This window comes from Neofelis nebulosa, chromosome 16, assembly GCF_028018385.1.
Source record: "Neofelis nebulosa isolate mNeoNeb1 chromosome 16, mNeoNeb1.pri, whole genome shotgun sequence".
NCBI lineage: Eukaryota > Metazoa > Chordata > Mammalia > Carnivora > Felidae > Neofelis > Neofelis nebulosa.
In genome coordinates, this window is record NC_080797.1 from 19,523,775 (window position 1) to 19,541,663 (window position 17,889).

General features: G+C 62.6%; 1 protein-coding gene across 5 annotated transcripts; it reads left to right on the top strand.

Moving 5' to 3' along the window:
• The first annotated feature begins 748 nt into the window (after positions 1-748).
• Positions 749-17,753, top strand: GRIN2C (glutamate ionotropic receptor NMDA type subunit 2C). Of its 5 annotated transcripts, XM_058705036.1 has the most exons (14): positions 1,510-1,974; positions 2,134-2,364; positions 5,901-6,314; positions 8,348-8,946; positions 9,297-9,411; positions 10,354-10,565; positions 10,719-10,884; positions 11,215-11,368; positions 12,718-12,843; positions 13,144-13,373; positions 13,757-13,917; positions 14,459-14,646; positions 15,583-15,815; positions 16,238-17,753. In XM_058705036.1, exons 3-14 carry the CDS (start codon positions 5,916-5,918, stop codon positions 17,330-17,332), a joined length of 3,678 nt encoding a protein of 1,225 aa, XP_058561019.1. In that variant the 5' UTR covers positions 1,510-1,974; positions 2,134-2,364; positions 5,901-5,915; the 3' UTR covers positions 17,333-17,753. The 5 variants fall into 5 exon arrangements, with proteins under 5 accessions (XP_058561020.1, XP_058561019.1, XP_058561021.1 ...); XM_058705037.1 differs by lacking the exons at positions 1,510-1,974; positions 2,134-2,364 and adding an exon at positions 749-951; XM_058705038.1 differs by lacking the exons at positions 1,510-1,974; positions 2,134-2,364 and adding an exon at positions 2,441-2,662.
• Positions 17,754-17,889: the final 136 nt, after the last annotated feature.

The window sequence follows — 17,889 nt, forward strand, 5'->3', positions numbered from 1 at the left end:
GTGTGTTTGGCAGTCAGGCCTGGAACCCACTGTCCCTCTCGCGGCTTGGCTCCGCTGCTGCGGCCTGCCTGCCTTCTGCTCACACCTCAGGCACCCTGGGACCCCATCGTGCCTGCTCCGCGGGTCCCTCGGGCCAGTTCCCTTTCTGGTTAGCCCCCCGTAGAACCAAAACAAGAAGAGAAAAAGTGGGAGCGAGGAGTCAGGCAGCAGCCTGCCTCAGGCCTGCCTTGTGGCCCAGAGGGTCCAACCTGTCTTGGTATCCAGCCACACGGACAAGCCTTTTAAAAACAGCACCTCAGTCTCTGTAGTACTTTGCAGTTTATGAGGCGTGTTCACCATCTTTTGTGCCAGTCCCCAAGAGGCTGGTCTCACTTTAGAGAGCGAGGGATCCTCGAACGAACTGGCCCAAGGTCACACAGCTAGTGAGCTGCGGGCTCGAACCCAGGGCTCCAGGCGGGCTGTTGGTTTCTCCGAGGCCGCACTCGGCCCCAAGTGTCGGGTCTGGGGACGCAGTCCCGGAGAGGGGAGAAGGGACCCAGGCGTCCCGCGCGCGGGCGGGCAAGGAGGGGCCTGGAGCAGCGGGGAGCGGGCGGCGGGGCGGGCCGGGGCGGGGCGGAGGCGGCGGGCCCCGGCGGGGCGGGCCCGCGCGGGCGGCGGCGAGCGCTCAGCCACAGCCGGCTGGCGAGCCCTGGGAGCCAGAGGCGCGGCGTGCCGCCCAGCCCGGGACGGAGCCAGGCGCCGAGCGGACCCCGGGAGGGCGCGGGGCGGGGGCCGGCCCTGCCCAGCCCGCCAGGCCGCGCCGCGGACACGGGCCCCGCGTTGCCCGGGCTCAGGTGCCCGCCGAGCTAGGACGGAGCGCGCCAGGGCGCGGGGCCGAGGCGCCGGGACATGCAGCGCGCGGGAGGCGGCCGGCGCGGGCTCTCGGCGCGGGCGCAGCGCCCCTTCCCCCCGGTGAGTGGCGGGTGGCGAACCGGGGACGCCAACTTCGCCGCCAACTTGGGGCTGGGCTCGGGCGCCGCGCGGGCAAGGACGGCGGAGACAGACGCGGGAGTCCCGGGGACAGTCTGGCCGGCGCGGGGAGCCCGAGGAGGGGGCGGCCCGGGGCACCGGGACCCTCGGGGACCGGGCCTGGGGTTCGGCCCCGGGGCGGATGGAGAGGAGGCGAGAGAGGGAGGCCGAGGTGACAGGCGCGAGGCGGACGCGAGGGAAGGACGCGGGTGAGGCGCCCAAGACGTTCGTCTCCCCGGTCGCGGAGCCCTCCAGCTCCTCCTTCGCTGGGCGTCGCGGCGCCGCGGGGGAGGGGGCGGTGCGGGGACGCGGGAGTCCGGGCTGCCGGCCCCCGCAACTGTTGCTGCTGGAAGCCCGCTGGGCCGGGGAGCCCGGCCGGGGGCTGGGGCCGCGACCGGGCGGAGGGGGCTGGAGAGGGCCTGGGCAGAGAGGACGAAAGGGGGCTGTGGGTGGTTCCGGGAGCTGGGCCCCTGCCTCCCGGAGGTCTGCTGAGCGCCTTCTGCGCGCATCTCCCTTGACACTCCCCCGCCCCTTCGCACGCTGCGAGTCCCCCGGGTCCTTATCCCCCCAGCTCTCCTCCTCCTCTCCCCCGCCCGGCATAGCGCTCCCTCCTCTGACCTCAGGGAATCAGCGTGGGGTTCACGGGGTGGTGGGATCTTCCCAAATGCTGACCCAACGCCCGGTGGACCCGGGCTCCGAGGGCGCAAAAGGAAGGCTGGGCGAAGAGGACCATGGGAGAACCGTGAGCCCCGCAGCGCTGGGCCCTGGCTGTCGCACCAGCGGGTATGCTCAGGTCTCCCGGGGCTTCGACAAGGATCCCCGACGGCGGGGAAGGGAAACCCGGAGCCTCCTGCTGCAGAAGGCGTTTCGTGCCCAGGCCTGGGAGGCCTTGTGAAGGCAAGGCATCAAGCAGCCAGGAAATCCCCAAGGGTGTGCGTCCCAGGACCCTTCCAGAGGTCCTGCTCGGTGAGCGAAGACGCGGGGCTCCCAGCCGGGTTCTTGACGCTCACGCCATTGATCCACCCTTTTTCCTAGCCCTGCTGTCCCGGCAGGACTTCTGGCTGGGTGCCCCAGCCCTCCCATGGTGGTAACACCCTGGCTCGGTCTCCTCCGCTGGCTCCACAGGGAAACCGAGGAAGGCTCGCGCGCTCTATCTTGGAGCCCGTCTGGTTTCTGGCTGCGCCAGTCGGTTTCAAGTCTGCTCCTAAACTCCGTACTAAGAATTTGAATAGGAGCGTGAAGGGGAGTCCGGGAGGCCGGAGACCAGACTTCTGGGTTCACCCCAAGCCCTGGCACCCCGGCCCACAGCCCCGTCAGCCAGGCGAGCTCGCCCCCCGCCAGCCTGCGGGGCTTGCGGTGAGTGGGGGTGGGGGCCGAGAGCCGGGAACGCCTGCGGGGTGGGGGTGGGGTGTAGCAGCGCGGCGGGGGGCGCGGACGTGGTGCCCAGTTTGGCCGCCAGGAGGCGTGGCACGGGTCCCGGAGCCCGGAGTCGCCGCCGCTGCCGCCGCCGCCGCATCGCGAGTGTCCTTGAGCCGCGGGTGACGGTGGCTCTCGCCGCTCGCGCCCCGTCCTCCCGCGGGGGGAGCCTGATGCCACGTTCCCTATGAATTATTTATCGCCGGCCTAAAAATACCCCGAACTTCACAGCCCGAGTGTAAGAGATTCCTGCCAAGGGGAGGGGGCGGGGCGCCCCCCGGGGGGCCAGGGCGGAATCGGCGGGGAGGTGGAGGGGGCGGGGTAGTTAATCTTGGAGGGAGACTTTGGTGCCCGCGCCAGTGGGAGCGAGATGCAGCGGCGGTCTTTTCCCCTGACGCCTGGGTTCGGATTTTTAGCTCAGCGGAAGTGCAGGAGGGAAGGAAACCCGACGGCAAAGGAGAGGCCGCTTACCAAAGGGCTGTGGATATAACGGGGCCGAGCAGCCGGGATCCCCCTGCTCCCCCGAAGCAGCGCAGCTGGTGGGTGGGGCCTCTTCCCGGGGCCAAAGCTCCTGGCCTGGGCGGCGGGGGGCGGCGGGGGAACCACCAGTGTCTGGTGTGTGAGTGTGCCTGTGCGCACATCCGTGTGCGGGAGCCTGCCTGGGAATGCGGGAGGGGGTTGGAGGGCGAGAAGAGCCCTCAGCACGCGGAGGTGCTCAGGCAGCTCAAGGTGATGCTGAGTGTTTCAGAGGACTGACCACTGCCCCCCTCCCCTGGGTCCTTTTGTGGTCCCGGCGTTCAGTAATTTACTAGCCTGTTAGGGAAAGATGCGAGACGCTGAGGGAGGGGGCAGAGGTTCCTAAGACAAAGTCAGGTGTGTGGCAGGGGCATCATCTGGTGGGCAAATACCTGCCAGTGGCATAGTAGGGAGCTTCCCAGCCTCTGAGGGGTAGGGGTAGGAAGGGGAGGTGGCCTACAGCCCCACCCAGGCCCTATGTCTTGTCACCTGCTGTGTCCCGAGCCCAGAGGGACTAGGGCAGGTGCCCTGTGGGAGAGGGATTTAGGTTGGGCCCTCAAAATTCTGGAATTTTGTTGCGTAGGCAAGAGAGAGGCCATGGGAAGAGGACATTCTAGCCAGAGGGAGCAACAGAGCAGGGACCTGGGGATGATGACAGTGGGGGCTGTCTGGCTAACAGACTGGCAGGAGCGTGGAGTCTATGGAGGGGAGAGAATGCGTTGGTGTCTGGGTGTGTGGGGCCCTAATCATGGGACCAAGGTGTCTGGACTTCATCTGTGGGCACCAGGGAGCAGCTGTGCTGTCTGAGGAGAGGGTGAGGTGGCCCTCTGAGCAACGCTTCAGATCAGTGGGGTGGGAGGGTGGGGTGGTGGATGGGAGGTGGAGGGGTGGGGGGCTGGGGCTATGACCCTCCTGCCTTGTGGGGGAGACTGGATGTCATGTGGTGATAAGACCCCGGGGTCTGAACCTCTTTGAACCTGCCCGTTGCTCTTTGAAGCCCAGAAATTTGCCTGAAGGAGCCCCTCCCGTCCAGTCGCATTCTATGCTCACTCCTGACGGGAGGCACCACCTGCCTCAACTTCCTCTTCTCAACTCCAGTCCCAGGGGACACCTTCCCACAGGGGGAGTCTCTGGGGGCAGGGCCCCCTAGGAGTTGGGGGAGGGCCTGGATCCTGCATCTAGAGTCACGTTTTTCCAAAGAAGCAAAATGAGAGCTGCATGCATCATTTTACATTTTCTAGTGGCAACGTTAGAAAAAGTGAAAAGAAACGGGTGAAGTTAGTTCTAGCGGTATATGTTTAACTCAGTGCATGTGACATTATTTCAACACGTAATCAATATAAAAAATATTGAGATACTTCACGTTCTTGTTTTCATGCTAAGTCTTCAATATCCAAAATGTCTTTTGCCCTTAGAGCAGACCTCAGTTCAGACGAGCCACCTTTCAAGTGCGCATAGTCACATGTGACTGGTGGCTGCACAGCACAGACCTGGAGCTCAGAGCTGGGAGGCAGAGCCGGGGGAGGCTTGGGGCTGCCCAGGGGGTAGGGAACCTACTGGGACCCGGCTGTGGGCAGAGATGGGCACAGAAAGGCCTGGCAAGGGAGGGGGGACATGGCAGTCCCTTTTGCGGGTATGACTTGAGATCCCTGATTGGTGGTAGCTGAGGTGTGGTGTGGTGTGGCTTGGGCTGCAATCCCAGACTCATACATGTGTCCGGGCTGACATTCTGAGTCGATGTACCAGGAAACCATACACGGGGGTGTGTGTGGGGGGACTTCAAGGGCACCACAATGAGTATCCATTCCCTCCCCTGCCAAAAATCCTGTCTTCTCAGCCTAAATTAAACCAGGTTCACCCTGGTCACCCTTTGGCTCCTGGTCCCTTTGGCATCCCCCGTTCAGAAGTTTTGCTGGGGATGTGATGAAGATGGAAAGGGGTGGCACTGCCATGGCCGATGTCCAGCTGGGAGAGAGAGCTGCATCAGTGGGCACCACTCACTGACTTGGCTGTTGGTTCCAATCCAAAGCAATGATGTTTACTTAGCAGGGATACGCATCACGCCCTTGGGTGAGGTCAAAAAAATCCTGCACACTAGCGACGGCCTGGGGAAACAGCTCGTGTGTGAGACCTCAGGGTCCCAGGTGACCCTGAGTCCTGACCAAGTCAGTGGTGTCACAGCCCTGCTGTGGAGTAGGTACTACTAAGTTGAGGCCACTCAACTACTAAGTTGAGTGGGGGTGTCTGAGGCCCAGGAGGACGGGGCTCTATGCCAAGCAGGGCCACGCAGAGCAGGGCCCTTAGGGATGTTAGTTTCAGTTTAGGATGGGGAACATGGAGGCAGGGCAGAGAGTGTCACAGAAGCTGCCTTCTTTCACCTGGATGTGGGCTGTCGCTGTAGGATAAGGATGCTGATAGCAGTGGGGAGCCCCCATGCTGCTGTGAGGTAGGTCCCATGTTATCTCAAGAAAACCTACCTGAGTGGCTTCCCCAGGACCACACGGCTAGTCAGTGGCAGAGCTGGGACTTGAACTCAGGTCTGTCTGACTCAAATCCATGCACCTGGACACCAGACTAGCATTTTCAGTGTGTCCTCCCAGGGTAGGGCCCAGACAGATGAGTTTCCAAGGCTCTGGCCTTTGCAGCCGAGCAAACTGTTCAACAGCAGAATGGAAGTCATGAGCACTGATGGGGACTCACGTTCTTCCTGCCCCCGCCCCTCCAGAGAGCCCTGGGGACGCTCAGCTAACCTGTCTCTTTTTCTTTATCTGTGTCTGGCTCTCCCTCCCTCTCTGCCTCTCTTTGTGGAGGGAGGTTTTCTCCTTTTTTCTTTCATCCTTGGGATGTGTGTGTCTCTGACTCCTCCCCCCTTCCCCCTCTCCCCCCACCCCCACCGTGTGCTCATCTTTTCTCTTCGTGCTTCTGTCTCCCTCCCTGTACCCACCCTGATCTCTCTGCAGGACCCTCTGGTGGACATGGGTGGTGCCCTGGGGCCCACCCTGCTGCTCGCCTCACTCCTCGGTGCCTGGGCAGGGCTGGGCCCGGGGCAGGGTGAGCAAGCTATGACAGTGGCCGTAGTGTTTGGCAGCTCGGGGTCACCGCAGGCCCAAGCTCGTACCCGCCTCACCTCCCAGAGCTTCGTGGACCTGCCTCTGGAGATCCAGCCGCTCACCGTGGGGGTCAACAACACCAATCCCAGCAGCCTCCTCACCCAGATCTGCGGGCTCCTAGGCGCTGCCCGCGTCCATGGCATCGTCTTTGAGGACAACGTGGGCACCGAGGCCGTGGCCCAGATCCTGGACTTCATCTCCTCCCAGACCCATGTGCCCATCCTCAGCATCAGTGGGGGCTCTGCTGTGGTCCTCACCCCCAAGGTGCCTGTCCAAACTCATGTCCCCTCATCCCTTGGGCCGGGAGCCGGGCTGGGGCTGCAAGAGTGGGGCTGAGGCTGGGCCAGGGAGAGACTTCAGCTCTGGGAAGCTGGGATTGGGTGGTACCAGCAGGTGGTGGGGGCTGAAGGTGTGACATGGGTGACGGGGGAAGAGGCTGTGGCAATTATGTTCTCGTGTTCTGGAAGATAAACTTTCTGGGCTGCTTTCACATTGTGTCTGGATGAGGCGGTGTGGGTGGCAAGCTCACCTCTGGCTTAGGTGGGAAGCCCCGGCCCACCTTCTCTCTGCTTCTCGGGCCTTCCTCGGTCAAGCTCCAGACTCAGGGGCAGAGGCCAGGCTGGGCAGGGGATCCGCTGCAGTTAACCTGCAGGGGAACACCCAGTGTCAGGCCGCTGTCCCAAGCATGGGGGAGGCATGCCCTCACAGATCTGCAGCCCGTGGAGACAAAGTTCTAAAGACACGCTAATCTACAGTCACAGCTGGGACAAGCATTCCGAAGGAAAAACACAGGAGGGTCTAAGAGGGCCCCGTTTGGGTAGAGGGTTGGTCAGAAGGTCTCCTAAGAAATCATATAGAAGCTGAGGCCTGGAGGATGAGGGAGAGTTGGCAAGGTGTGTGTGTGGGGGGGTTCAAATGGGGGGCAGTGTTCCCATCGGAGGCATCAGATGGTGTGAAGGCAGCTAGGTGGAAGGAGCTGGGAGGATTTGAGAGAAGGTTGGAGACGGGGGTGGGATTCTGAGCACGCAGGAAGATATTTGGGCTTTATCCTAAGTAACTGGAGAGCCAAAGAAGGTGTTGAGGGGAGAGACCTATCTGATTTGCCTTTCTTTTATGATTATTTTTTATTAGGGATAAAAGTAGAAGCGTATAATCACCCCATGCACCGTCCACCCCGGCCAACCCTGCCCCATCCTTCTCCCCGCTACTCCCCTCTCTTCTGTGTCATTCTGAGGCAAAGCCCAAGCATCCTACTGTCCCATCCAGACATATGTCAGCATATATCTCTAATAGATAAGGGCTTAAAAACCGAACCACCACATGATCACATCTAGAAGATAATAAAAACTCCTTAACATCATCAAATATCCAGCCGGCGTTCAAATTCCCCCCTTGTTTCATAAACATCTTAAGTGCTTATTTTTAAATTTGGTTGCTTGAATCAAGAAACCAGTTAGGTTTCCACGTGGCGATTGGCTGACGTGGCTTCGGAGCCACAATCTCTAGGATCCTCCAACATCTCTTTTTCTTGCAATTTGCCTGTGGGGAGAACTGGGTTACTTGTCCTGTAGGGTTGTCCCCGGTTTGCTTTTTTAAAGACGGGGACAGCAGTCGCAGTGTGGCGAAATCTTGGAGGGCCTGCGGTGGCAGGAGGGACCCCTCAGTTAGCAGGGGATTGCGCTAGTCCAGGCTCGAGCTGGCGTGCCCTTGGCATTTGTGATGGTGGAGGCAGTGGGGAGTTGGAACCTTCTCACCCACAGGGCTCCGTGGGGTGTTTTCCTAGGAAGCTTTGGTCCTGGCAGTAGCTCTCAGCGTGGTGGCTGTCTTAACAGTGCTTTAGAAAAATACAGACGCCCAGAGTCCCATCTCTGCGAGTCTGGTGCAGTTGGTCTGAGGCATTGCTTCCCAAACTAGCGGGCTCAAGAATCACCTGAAGAGCGTGTCAAGGTACAGATTCATGGGCGCCATCCCCAGAGGTTCTGATCCAGTAGGTGTGCGATGCGCCCGAGAATGTGCATTTCCGACACGCTCCCAGGTGACAGCTGATGCTGCTGGGCTTTGATCCAGCATTGGCCGGGCGCGAGCCCGCAAAAAGCCCTCCAGATGATTCTAATGGGCAGCAGGGGCTAGGGACCACATCGGGGGCGGGAGGCGGGAGGCGGGTGTTGCAGCACAGGGTCTCCCGGGACGCCCCGCGTCTAGGGGACGCGGGCGCATTAGGGGACTGCAGGAGGAGGCAGAAGTTGGGGCGGGGCGCGCCGAGCCCCGCCCCGACTCAGGCCCCGCCCCGCCCCCAGGAGCCGGGCTCGGCCTTCCTGCAGCTGGGCGTTTCCCTGGAGCAGCAGCTGCAGGTGCTGTTCAAGGTGCTGGAGGAGTACGACTGGAGCGCGTTCGCCGTCATCACCAGCCTGCACCCGGGGCACGCGCTTTTCCTGGAGGGGGTGCGCGCCGTCGCCGACGCCAGCTACCTGAGCTGGCGGCTGCTGGACGTGCTCACGCTGGAGCTGGGCCCGGGCGGGCAGCGCGCACACACCCAGCGCCTGCTGCGCCAGCTCGACGCCCCGGTGCTGGTGGCCTACTGCTCGCGCGAGGAGGCCGAGGTGCTCTTCGCCGAGGCGGCGCAGGCCGGCCTGGTGGGGCCCGGACACGTGTGGCTGGTGCCCAGCCTGGCGCTGGGCAGCACCGACGCGCCTCCCGCCGCCTTCCCCGTGGGCCTCATCAGCGTCGTCACCGAGAGCTGGCGCCTCAGCCTGCGCCAGAAGGTCCGCGACGGCGTGGCCATCCTGGCCCTGGGCGCCCACGGCTACCGGCGGCAGCACGGCGCCCTGCCCTCCCCGGCTGGGGACTGTCGTGGCCACCCCGGGCCCATCAGCCCTGCCCGGAAGGCCTTCTACAGGTGGGCACCTGCCCAGGGCACGGAGGGGGAGGGGGCCGCTTCAGCGGACCTGGGTGGCTACACCTCCCACTAGCTGTGTGCCTGGGGCCAAGTTAACCTCACCTCTCTGGGCTTAGTTTCTTCAACTGAAAAAGAAGCCAGGTATGAGGTGTGGTGAGGATTGCAGGGGGAGGGGTGTCAATACAAAGAAACAACAATAATTGCACAGTCAGTGCTACTTGGGGGTGGCGATAGTGGTGACGTAGAAGGTGGGGGAGGGGGCATCCTGGGGACCCCAGGAAGGTGGGGTCCTGGGCAGGGCTGCTGGCAGAGCTAACCAGGGACACCCTGGTTTCTCTCCCCCATCGCAGGCACCTACTGAATGTCACCTGGGAGGGCCGAGACTTCTCCTTCAGCCCTGGTGGGTACCTGGTCCAGCCCACCATGGTTGTGATCGCCCTCAACCGTCACCGCCTCTGGGAGATGGTGAGAAGGGGGTGAGCCCAGGGTCCCTCGGTATCCTCTCATTTTGTCCCCAGTCCCTCTTGTCCCACAGCTGAGCAGAGGGTCCCTTCTGCCCTTCATCCAGCCCCTCATCCTTCAGGTCTCAGCTGAAACATTTGCACCTGCGCTAGGGTGGGTGCTGCATCTCGGCTCAGGGCTCGTCTAGCACCCTAGCCTCCCTCCACTACAGAACTGATCAAACACTCTATCACCTAGTCCGGCCCCTGGGGGAGTAACCCACAGCTATGCTGGCCAGATGGACATGTAAATAAATAGATTTGGGGATGCTCAGTGCTTGAGGAGAGATGTGTGCAAAGCATTACGGGGGGGGGGGGGGCGGAAAGAGGAGGGCCAGAAACCAGTTCTGCCTTCAAAGGAAGAAACGGGGGAAAGATTCACAGAAGTTGGGACGTTTGGGTTGGACTGTGGAGGGTTGAGTCGGAGGGCATCAGGAAGGGATACTAGCCTGGTATAGACAGAGGGGCAGAAGGGTCTGGGACATTTTAAAGTGATTTGTTTGGGGGGGGGTGTAGAGACTGAGGAGGAAGTGTGGGGAGGGGTAAGGTGGGCCCGAGTGTGGAAAACTTTGAGTACTGGGCAAAGGACTTTGTACCGAGGTGGGGGGTGGGGAGGGTGGGGAGATGTCTCAGGTCTGGACTCGAGAAAGATGCTGCAGGCCAGCAGCAGTGGGGTGCCTAGATGGGAAGGCGTGGGGGCCAGAGGCTGGGAGGAGACTGTAGGGAGCCCCCCCACCTTTCTGGTCCATGCACAGCCCCTTGCTCTGCTCTCCAAGTGCTCCTGCCAAAGCTCCCCAGTGTAGGGAGGGAGACTCTTGGCCCTGGCAGGTCCCACCAGAGGCCCCCACCTAGAGGGTGGGGGTAATGGGGCTGGAGGTCCCATGCTGAAGCTGGTCACCTTTTGCAGGTGGGTCGCTGGGACCATGGTGTCCTCCACATGAAGTACCCGGTGTGGCCTCGCTATAGTGCCTCCCTGCAGCCTGTAGTGGACAGCCGGCACCTGACAGTGGCCACGCTGGAAGAGCGGCCCTTTGTCATTGTGGAGAGCCCTGACCCCAGCACGGGCGGCTGTGTGCCCAACACTGTGCCCTGCCGCAGGCAGAGCAACCACACCTTCAGGTCCGTGCGAGGGCACAGGAAGGCCCGGTGTGAGCTGTGTGCTGCCGTGTGATGGCAGGCGCGTGTGTCTTATGCCTGGGTGTGGGGGCGGGGGCCACCTGCCAAACTGGGAGTTGCTGCTGGCTCTGACGGCTGGTGGTCTCTTGGTGGCAGCAGTGGTGACACGGCCCCCTACACCAAGCTCTGCTGTAAGGGCTTCTGCATTGACATCCTCAAGAAGCTGGCCAAGGTGGTCAAGTTCTCCTATGACCTGTACCTGGTGACCAACGGCAAGCATGGCAAGAGGGTTCGAGGCGTGTGGAACGGCATGATCGGGGAGGTAGGCCCGCCCTTGCGGTCCACCTGAACCCACCCCCCTGGTGGGCTCCCCAGGCCCCATGCATCGCTCAGCCACCCCTAGATGTTCCTGTGCCGGGGGTCAGTCAGGGCGGAGCCTGGGGCCAGCTCCCACGGCTCTCCCAGTTGGCAGGGGAGACGGGTTGTCACCAGTGATGCTCCCTGGGGTGGTCAGTAGTGCAAGTGGGGCTCTGAGGACCCCAGATGGGAACAGCCCACTCAGTCAGGGGGGTGGTAGATGGGGGGGGGCTGTGGAGAGTGCTCCAGCCTGTGGGACCCCTCCTTCAACCCGGCCCGGCCCCCATGACCCCAGGTGTACTACCAGCGGGCAGACATGGCCATCGGCTCCCTCACCATCAACGAGGAGCGTTCCGAGATTGTGGACTTCTCTGTGCCTTTTGTGGAGACGGGCATCAGTGTGATGGTGGCACGCAGCAATGGCACCGTGTCCCCCTCGGCCTTCCTGGGTGCGGCTCTGGGTGGGCGGGGATGGCTCTGGGGTCTGAGGCACAGGCGCAGAGATGGGGAGTTTGGGGTGGGCCTCAGAGGGCCAGCGCAGCAGCCGCGGGTGCCTTGGAGGTTGGCCGGAGGCCTGAGCTGCAGGACAGTAGGATGCAGAGGGATAGGAGGCGAAGTCCGTGTTCCATCTGAGTCTGAGTGTTGGGTAAGGAGGGTGGAGGGGTCACTGTGAGGGGCAGGGAAACGGGGAAGGCAGGCCGACGTCAGGAGGTGCCTCGTAGGCTGGGATACACCAGGGGAGAAGCTTCACAGAGAGCTGGAGGAACCGACCCAGAGAGTGGGAAGTAGCAGTAGGAATTCAGCCTCGTGGGGCAAGTCCCTTCGTGCCAGGCTTCACACTAGCTGCTGGGGAGACAGCCACAGTCCTGGCCGCTGCCCAGCGTCCTGTCAGGAAGTCAGTGGGCCCTGGAGTGGGGGATTTTCAGAGAGCCCCGAGGACAGGCAAGCCTCAGCCAGGAGCAGAGGAGAGAATCCCCTTCCTGCTGTGTGGCCTTGAGCAAGTCACTGAACCTCTCTGATCAGGATTCCTCAGCTGCGTAAGAGACAACAAGCCCCACCCCCACGGGATGGGCATTGCAGCAAAGGACACAGTGCTTATGGCAGCAATGCCTGCTTGCTCTGGGAGACTGAAGCCACTGAACAGATTGGTCCGAGAAGCTCAGTTGGTCTCCCCAGCTCCTGGGGCTTCGGGGCCCTGTCAGGAGGATCAAGAGTGAGACTTGATCTCAGAGACCCTGATTCCAGGCAGAACAAACAGCCAGCCATCAACGCTGGGGCAGGCGGGGCACTTCCAGAACAGGAGTGTGGTTAGCGGTGCTGGCCGGCAAGGGAGGAGAGGGAAAGAGAATTCCTTGGGCATGCTGGTGATACTTGGGATCAGACTGGGTGGGGAGGAGGAGGGAGATGGGAGATGGAGTGGGTTGCAGGCAAGGGGGTGGGAGAGGAAGGGGAGAGAGCATGGGGCATAAACTCCCTTTTTGTGAAAGGAAGTTGGGGGGCGGTGTGGGATCCAGGGGAGATGTGTAGTCAAAGGGAAGTTTCCTGGGGTGGGGTGATGGGACCTGGTCCCAGGGCAGAGGGGAAGGGGAGACAGAAAATGCTGGAGAGCCTGATCTCTCTTGGGGGTGGTCTCTCCCGGGGCCCTGCTGCTCTGAGAGTCAGAGACCCCTTGGCTCAGTCCTCGGGGCTGACGGGCCCCACTTTGACCATGTGGACGCACCTGTCTGCACCCAGTGCTCTGGGCTGTGGGTGGGAAGGACAGTAGTGAGGCCTCTGAGCTGCCTCCCTCTGTTCCCAGAGCCCTACAGCCCTTCAGTGTGGGTGATGATGTTTGTCATGTGTCTCACTGTGGTGGCCATCACGGTCTTCATGTTTGAGTACTTCAGCCCTGTCAGCTACAACCAGAACCTCACCAGTGGCAAGAGTAAGCTCTCACCTAGGCCTGGGAGGGAGGGAGCATCCTGGACGGGTGGGCTCAGGGCTACAGGGGCCCTACAGAGAAGGCTGGATCCTGGGGGAGGTATCTGGCTTTTGGACAGCAAGCAGGGGCCAATCAGATATATGAGAGAGAGAGAGAGAAAGACAGAGAGAGAGAGAGAATGAGAGAGAGAAAAGGGAGACAAGGTGGGTTGGCTTGCCCTGGAGGGGCGATGGCTGGGGACAGGGCCCCACCCAGGACAGAGTGAAGACTGGGGTCCCTCTGTGCCCACCCTCTCACCCCCAGAGTCTGGGGGCCCATCCTTCACCATCGGCAAGTCTGTGTGGCTGCTGTGGGCGCTGGTCTTCAACAACTCGGTGCCCATCGAGAACCCCCGAGGCACCACCAGCAAGATCATGGTCCTAGTCTGGGCCTTCTTCGCCGTCATCTTCCTCGCCAGCTACACCGCCAACTTGGCCGCCTTCATGATCCAGGAGCAGTACATCGACACTGTGTCTGGCCTCAGTGATAAGAAGGTTCTGGGGCTACAGCTAGCAGAGGGCGAGGGGTGCTGAGAGCAGGGGTAGGCCTGTGGGACACAAAAGGGGAATCTGAAATGGAGGAGGGAGTAGGAAGGAGCTGGAGACCTGGTTGAGGGGAGGGCTGGGGCCTGGGGTGAGGGGGCGGATGGCTCAGGTGCACCGACAGAGTGGCCTTGGGTAAGTCTCTTCCTGACCTGGCCTCAGGTTTCACCGTTTGTAAAACGCAGGAGTGGCCCGGACGGTCTCTCTCAGACTCCTGTGCCCTCACTCTGCAAGTGCAGACTCCAGGGCTGGGCGCCGGGGATGGGGTCGGGGAGCACTGGTGTGTCCGCAGGCTTGGACGGAGGTGACGAATGGCGCCTGCCCTCTGCCCGCAGTTTCAGCGGCCTCAAGATCAGTACCCACCCTTCCGCTTCGGCACGGTGCCCAACGGCAGCACAGAGCGGAACATTCGCAGCAACTACCGAGAGATGCACACCCACATGGTCAAGTTCAACCAGCGTTCGGTGGAGGATGCGCTCACCAGCCTCAAGATGGGGTGGGTCCTCAGCCCTGCACCCACCCTCTGACCGTCTCTACCCACATGTCTCCCCGTTGACCAGCCTCAGTTCTGGCCCTGTCTGGGAGACCCCAGGTGGAGACATGGAGGCCGGAGTGTCCTGTAGGACTCGTAGGGAAGGGGGAGGGAGGTCTGGGGGCAGAGTGAAGTTTCAAGCAAAACTGGAGGCCCACCATTTGGCCCACAGATGCAGCTGAGATACTGAGCAGGGTTCAGCCTTCATCTGAGTGGTGGCTGTGACCTTCTTAGGGTCCTAGGGAGACGGAGGGGCTGGGCACGGAGGGAGTGTTCTCTGGAGGCGGAGGGTCCCCTGGCCTCTCTGAGAGGAGGGGAGGTGGGGTCCCTGAGCTATGGAAAAGACTCTTCTCTGCATTCAGGATCCAGGGGAACCAGAGAAGTCTCTGCCCACCCATCCCGCCTGGTCAGTGCTCAAAGGGCTCTGCTGGGCTCTGCAGCCCAGACCCCTGTCAGGCCCCAGGTTGGGTATCCTCACCTCACATGACCCCTGGCCTGTCCCCAGGAAGCTGGATGCCTTCATCTATGATGCTGCTGTCCTCAACTACATGGCGGGCAAGGACGAGGGCTGCAAGCTGGTCACCATTGGCTCTGGCAAGGTTTTTGCCACCACTGGCTATGGCATCGCCATGCAGAAGGACTCCCACTGGAAGCGGGCCATAGACCTGGCGCTCCTGCAGTTCCTGGGGGATGGTGGGTGCTGCTGCTGGGGGCCTGGGGTCCAGGGTGGGCCATGGAGCCTGAGGTGGGGACAGCTGCCTGATGGCCGGTCAGCATCTCCACTACCGTTCTCTGAGTCCCAGGGCCTGTGGGCGGGAAGAGGTCTCTGGGAGTGAGGCTGGGGCAGGGAGGACGGGAGGGTGGCATTTGGAAGGACCACATGGAAACCTGGGGAAGGGGTGGGCTTGCCAGGAGGGAGTGGGAAATAGGATTTCGGGAGGCTCCCTGGAGGGCAGGAAGACAGGAAGGAGCTCAGGTCACACAGTGGGGCTTGGGGGAGGCTGACACCCTGTCTTTTTTCTCTAGACCCCTGTCCCGGCCATTTCCATCTTGAGATCACCTAGGATAGTGCCAAGGGCCTGCCTCATCCCAGAGCTGGGGCTCAGGCTTGCCTTGGGACAGGGGGTTCACATATGTAAGCAGTACAGCGGAACCAGCCCCCAAACCCAGAGCTTTCAGCGCTATGAGATCAAACTGATTTTCCATCAGTGCCACAGATTGAGAGTGATAGCAGTTAAGGTGCCGGGATGTCCTAGGGGACCTGGGCTTTTAGTCTCTGTGTGCCAAGCTCTGTGCCTGGCTTGTAGATGACCAATAGGTTTGACCCAGGTGTGAATGATAGGTAACATACCACATCTGCAAGCTTTTACTGGGTGTGTGTGTGGGGGGGCGGGGGGGGGGCATGTCCAAGGCTGGCATTGTCTACCCCAGCCCCCACTCTGCTTTCCTTTCTTCCTGCTCATTGCCACCTCCCTCCCCCCACCCCCATCCTGCCCTTGCTGGCTAGATCCCTCTGTGGTCCTGTAAGGGGCTGGCTCCAGACCCCTCCTTGCTCCAGGCTTGGGCGAGCATTGGGAGGGTCTTTCCTGAGCCAGGTGTGCCCCCACCCCCGCTCCCGCCTCTCGCCAGGGGAGACACAGAAGCTGGAGACGGTGTGGCTCTCGGGGATCTGCCAGAACGAGAAGAATGAGGTCATGAGCAGCAAGCTGGACATCGACAACATGGCGGGCGTCTTCTACATGCTGCTGGTGGCCATGGGACTGGCCCTGCTGGTCTTTGCCTGGGAGCACCTGGTCTACTGGAAACTGCGCCACTCAGTGCCCAACACGTCTCGGCTGGACTTCCTGCTGGCTTTCAGTAGGGTGGGTGCCACCCCACCCCAGGCAGGTCCCAGCTTTAGGGGCACCAACCCAGATAAGTCAGAGCTGGCTATGGCCCCATTTACAGAGGTAAAAACTGAGGGCCTTCCAGCATCACACAGCAGAAGAGAAGCAGAGCCCTTCTGCCGCAGGCTGGGCAGTGTTTCGGAGCCAGGCTGACCGGGTTCGAACCCTCACTGCTATTTACAAGCTGTGTGCCTTTAGGAAGAGATAACCTCTCGGAGCTTCAGATTGCTCCCTGGCAATTGCTCTCACAGCGGCGCGGTGCCGGGCGCATAGGAGGCGCTTAACGAATGTTAGTAGCTTCCTACGACTTCGGACGCCTGGGCTGGTGCTTGGACCGGGAGGCGGGAGGTCCCTGAGAGGAGCTGGCCACTCATGGCTGTCTCCTCCCGGCTGCCCAGGGCATCTACAGCTGCTTCAGCGGGGTGCAGAGCCTGGCCAGCCCCGCGCGGCCGCCCAGCCCGGACCTGACCGCCGGCTCGGCCCAGGCCAGCGTGCTCAAGATGCTGCAGGCGGCGCGTGACATGGTGACCACCGCTGGCGTGAGCAGCTCCCTGGACCGCGCCACGCGCACCATCGAGAGCTGGGGCAGCAGCCGCCGCGCTCCCCCGCCACCCGCCTGCCCCGGCCCGCGGCCACCCACGCCCGGCCCGTCCCCGGCGCCCAGCCCCCCGGGCCGGGGGCCGCCGGGCGGGGGTCGTGCCGCGCTGGGGCGCAGGGCTCCGCAGCTCCCGGGCCGCCCTCCGACGCCTGGGCCGTCGCCGCCAGACGTGTCCCGGGTGTCGGGCAGGCCGCCCCGGGAGGTGCGACGGCCGGTGCAGGCCGGGCGCGGCGGGCGGCACCTCTCGGCCTCCGAGCGGCGCGCGCTCCCAGCGCGCCCCCTGTCGCCCGAGCGCTGCCGCTACAGCTCCTTCCCTCGAGCCGACCGGTCGGGGCGCCCCTTCCTCCCGCTCTTCCCGGAGCCCCCGGAGCCAGAGGACCTGCCGCTACTCGGGCCGGAGCAGCTGGCTCGGCGGGAGGCCCTGTTGCGCGAGGCCTGGGCCCAGGGTCCACGCCTGCGCCACGCTTCCCTGCCCAGCTCGGTGGCCGAGGCCTTCGTCCAGCCCCGGTCGCTGCCCACTCGGTGTGGCCGCCCGGCCTGCCGGCGCTTGGCGCAGGCGCCATCGATGCGGCTGCCGTCCTACCGGGAGGCCTGCCAGGAGAGCGTGTGGGCCAGGGTCCCCGTCTGGCCGCACAGACAGCACGCCTGCCTGCACGCCCACGTGCCGCTTTGCTGGGGGGCCATCTGTCCCCACCTCCCCCGCTGTGCCAGCCATGGCCCCTGGCTCACTGGGGCCTGGGGGCCTCCGGGGCACAGAGGCAGGACCCTGGGGCTGAGCACAGGCTACAGGGACAATGGGGGGCTGGAAGAGGTCAGCAGGGTGGCTTGTGGAACACATGGCTTCCCTGGACCTTGTACCTGGAGGCGGGTCTCCAGCTTGGAGTCAGAAGTGTGAGGGGTCAGCTACTGTGGTTCCTGGTCAACTGGATTCTCTGCCTGGCACTTCCAGGGTTAGTGCGGGCAGGCGTTTCTGGATTCCGCCTTGAAATCCTGGCCTTGGGTCCCCAGTGACAGATGTCTTCCATGGTCAGTTGAGTGACCTCGGGGGTCTCCGGTCCTGGTGTGGTCCGGGTGGGCTGTTGCTGTCCTCTTATGCAAAGCCCTTCCCGCCTGTCCTGGAGTCACCGGGAGCAGTGATGTCTCCCTGCCCTGATATTAGCTAGTTTCTAGTCAAGACTGCGGGGGGCCTGGTGTAGGAGTATGGTGGCTGGAACTCGGGGGGGGGGGCGGGGGGCTGTCCCCCCACCCCCACCCCCTGCCCTCCCTGACTGGAGTTTCTTCTCAGAGCGCTGGGGCATTAAACAAATCTTTTACAACCCACTGGTCCTGGCTGCCTCATTCTGCATCCCTGGGAGGGAGAGGGGCACCATAGCCTATAGGCAATAAAGCACCTTGGGGGTATCCCAGCGGGGTGTCCGCCTAGAGAAGGTGGGCAGCTCCCTGTGGGGGAAT

Excerpts from the sequence above, each read along its gene's own strand:
- GRIN2C (XM_058705034.1), top strand. The coding sequence starts at position 5,610 with ATGGAAGTCATGAGCACTGATGGGGACTCACGTTCTTCCTGCCCCCGC. Across the intron at positions 10,566-10,718 it reads CAGAGCAACCACACCTTCAG|CAGTGGTGACACGGCCCCCT; the intron begins GTCCGTGCGAGG and ends TCTTGGTGGCAG. Across the intron at positions 12,844-13,143 it reads GAACCTCACCAGTGGCAAGA|AGTCTGGGGGCCCATCCTTC; the intron begins GTAAGCTCTCAC and ends TCTCACCCCCAG.